We start from the raw sequence: 2,785 nt of genomic DNA, 5'->3' as shown, positions 1-2,785 counted from the left end.
GTGGAAAAAGGTCAAGGTGAGGGTGATAGGACATTCCAGCAGGCTAAGAGGCAGAGGGAGACCGGCCCGTTACCGAGGCCTGGGGGAGGGAGAGGGAGAGGGAGACCGGCCCGTTACCGATTCCTGGATGGGAGCCTGCTCCTTTTCCCTTGGGGCTCCAGTGGGGGCAGTAGGATATCGTGTGGAGCTGTGCCCTTCTCTCGCCCCTACAGCATGTGGGTCCCAAGGATTCTAACTTTTTAATATCTGCTCGTCTCTATTCTGTTGCTGATTAAAGAGCCTTGAGGGCTGCACATTCAATACAATTTCAGGTCTTTCCAATGGTGGCTGTGTGGGCAGGGGGCAAGCCTTTCACATGTTTTCACCCAATGCTGGCTGTGTTCCCAGCTTTTACTGGGCAGAGACAGTCAGGAGCTCAGGCGTGTCTCTCTCTCCCCCAGCTTGTTGGAGGCAGTGTTGTGTGGGGGGGGGGGGTATTGGGCGGTAGAATGGAGGAGGCTGGATCCATCTACATCAAACACAGCGTGAACAGTAATCCCTTCAGACACGTAGTTAACCTGGGAATATCCTGGATGTTCAGACACAATGCAGTCCTGTAATTCCGAGAGAAATCTAACCGTGTTCTGGTTCATCCCTTCCTCAGATTCCGGTCTATCAGCGAGGAGGAACCATTATCGCTCGTAAAGAACGTGTTCGCAGATCATCTTCCTGCATGGCGGACGATCCCTACACCCTCTATGTGGCAGTGAATGCACAGGTACTGAACACGCACTTCATCACCCTGTTCATAAAGAACTACTGGCCCCAGGGATTACCCCTCGCCCTGTGGACTGAAGGGAGTGGGATCTTGGGATCTTTTCGAATAAAACCCTGAAGGGTAAGATGGGATTTGGTTTAATGCCTCAACTTGACGACTGCCCACTCCCGACTGAGACCTCCTGGGTGATACATCCCTGAGACCCCCCATGCCAGGAGTGGTGGTACTGTCTCTCCACCCTCACCCTGCTGCCCGTGCCCAGGGTGGGAGACTGGCCAAAGACATTTCAACGAATGACCAAAGGATTAGGTTGTTTTCTGATCTTTCCCCCCAGAACACCGCGCAAGGAGATCTCTTTATCGATGATGGTCACACTTTCAACTTTGAGAAGAGAAAGGAATATATCTACAGGAAGTTTGTCTTTGTTAATAATTCCCTCACCTCCAGGTAATCAGACAGCTTTCACATGTAGCTCAGTGTAACCCCGGGCTAGCAGGAGCTGCGCGCAGGAGGTGTCTGAGGTGGTGGGGGGGGGGGGGGGGGGGGGGGGGGGGGGGGGGGGGAGGTGAGGAGAGGAGCTGGGGCTTGTATTGGAGGCGGATCTTGGGTGGGAGAGATGGAGGGGAATCCCTCTGCTGAGGAGCCTTGTCTTAGTAAGTCACTCTAAGTTTCAGCTTTGTGCCTGCCAGTCAGCGCTGGTTGGGGAAGGGGTGCAAGTTCTGGCATGGTGGGGTTGGACTCCCCGTGCATGTTCAATCTCTGTGTTTAACTTGTCCTCAGTGCTGATCCTGTTGGTCACTATAAGACTGCTGCGTGGATTGAGAGGATCCTGGTTCTTGGAGCGAGGAGACCAGTGACTGTTACCATCAAACTGGCTGGTAAGGGACTTGCTGCTCTTGATCCACCTTCTAGCTCCCATTTGTAAATGTGCTTTTGGTGGATGTAATGTTTATCATCTGTGGGCAGCACAGTGGTTAGCACTGCTGCCTCACAGCACCAGGGTCCCGTCTGTGTGGAGTTTGCACATTCTCCCCGTGTCTGTGTGGGTTTCCTCCTACAGTCCAAAAATGTGCAGGTTAGGTGAATTGGCCATGCTAAATTACCCGTAGTGTTAGCTGAAGGGGTAAATGTAGGGGAATGGGTCTGGGTGGGTGGTCTTCAGAGGGTCGGTGTGGACTTGTTGGGCCGAAGGGCCTGTTTCCACACTGTAGATTAGATTATTTAATCTAAATTTAATGTTTATCATCATCTTGTTTGCAGATGGAACTGAATCGAACTTGAACTTTGAATATAACGTAGAGACCTTGGTGCTAACCATCCGGAAACCAGCTGTGAATGTGAATGCTGAGTGGAGCCTGTACCTTCGATAATAGTGTTCCGTACACACCTCCCCTCCTCTCCTCTCCCCTCTCTCTGTCATCTAACAGAGTAGATGGCTGTTGTCAGCAGCTGTAGGACAAACATTCTGGGATTCTGCAACATCTTTGTCCTTTCATACTCCTTCACAATTCTTCTTCCATTTCTGCTTTCAAAATTGCAGGAACAAGCTGCTGCCTTGGAGTGACTGCAAACTGTTTCAGCTGCACCACTGCTCGGTGGGGGTGTGTGTGTGTGTGTGTGTCCCTGATCCAGCTCCAGGGCTATGTCTGGGGGTTTCCACACTTGCTTGTGCTTGGTCAGTCTCTTCATGTCTCTCTCCACCTTGTTCTCTCTCTCTCTCTCTGCCTGTGTGCTGTCTCGCTATCCTCCTCCATTTAACTCCCAGGTGCTACTCATTCTGTTCCAGTGTGAATGTTTTCTCTTTCTCTATCATTTGTTCCCCCCTCTGTCTGGCTTTCTCTATCCAGGAGGCAGTGAACTTTGGTTTTTTGACTTCAGGCAGGAATCTGTACCTTGACGTGTAATTACAGCCTGTGCTCCCCGTGGGCTGTGATTACAGTACAAGTCCTGTGTTTCTCTCCTTTTCTCCCCCCTCCCCCACCAAGAGAAGGCTGTGATTACATTGAGTCCTGTGTTCCCCCCCCCCCC

The 2,785-nt window shown here is 51.6% G+C and overlaps 1 protein-coding gene across 1 annotated transcript; it reads left to right on the top strand.

Annotated features, from left to right (window-relative positions):
• The first annotated feature begins 623 nt into the window (after positions 1-623).
• On the top strand, positions 624-2,779 carry LOC122545812 (neutral alpha-glucosidase AB-like). The gene is made up of 4 exons (XM_043684718.1): positions 624-757; positions 1,092-1,204; positions 1,538-1,635; positions 2,018-2,779. The coding sequence occupies exons 1-4, from the start codon at positions 713-715 to the stop codon at positions 2,125-2,127; spliced, it is 366 nt and encodes a 121-aa protein (XP_043540653.1). The 5' UTR covers positions 624-712; the 3' UTR covers positions 2,128-2,779.
• The last annotated feature ends 6 nt before the right edge of the window (positions 2,780-2,785 follow it).

The sequence above is a fragment of the Chiloscyllium plagiosum genome, unplaced genomic scaffold (assembly GCF_004010195.1).
Source record: "Chiloscyllium plagiosum isolate BGI_BamShark_2017 unplaced genomic scaffold, ASM401019v2 scaf_66908, whole genome shotgun sequence".
Classification (NCBI taxonomy): Eukaryota; Metazoa; Chordata; class Chondrichthyes; order Orectolobiformes; family Hemiscylliidae; genus Chiloscyllium; species Chiloscyllium plagiosum.
This window is presented reverse-complemented; position numbering and strand designations above follow the sequence as displayed.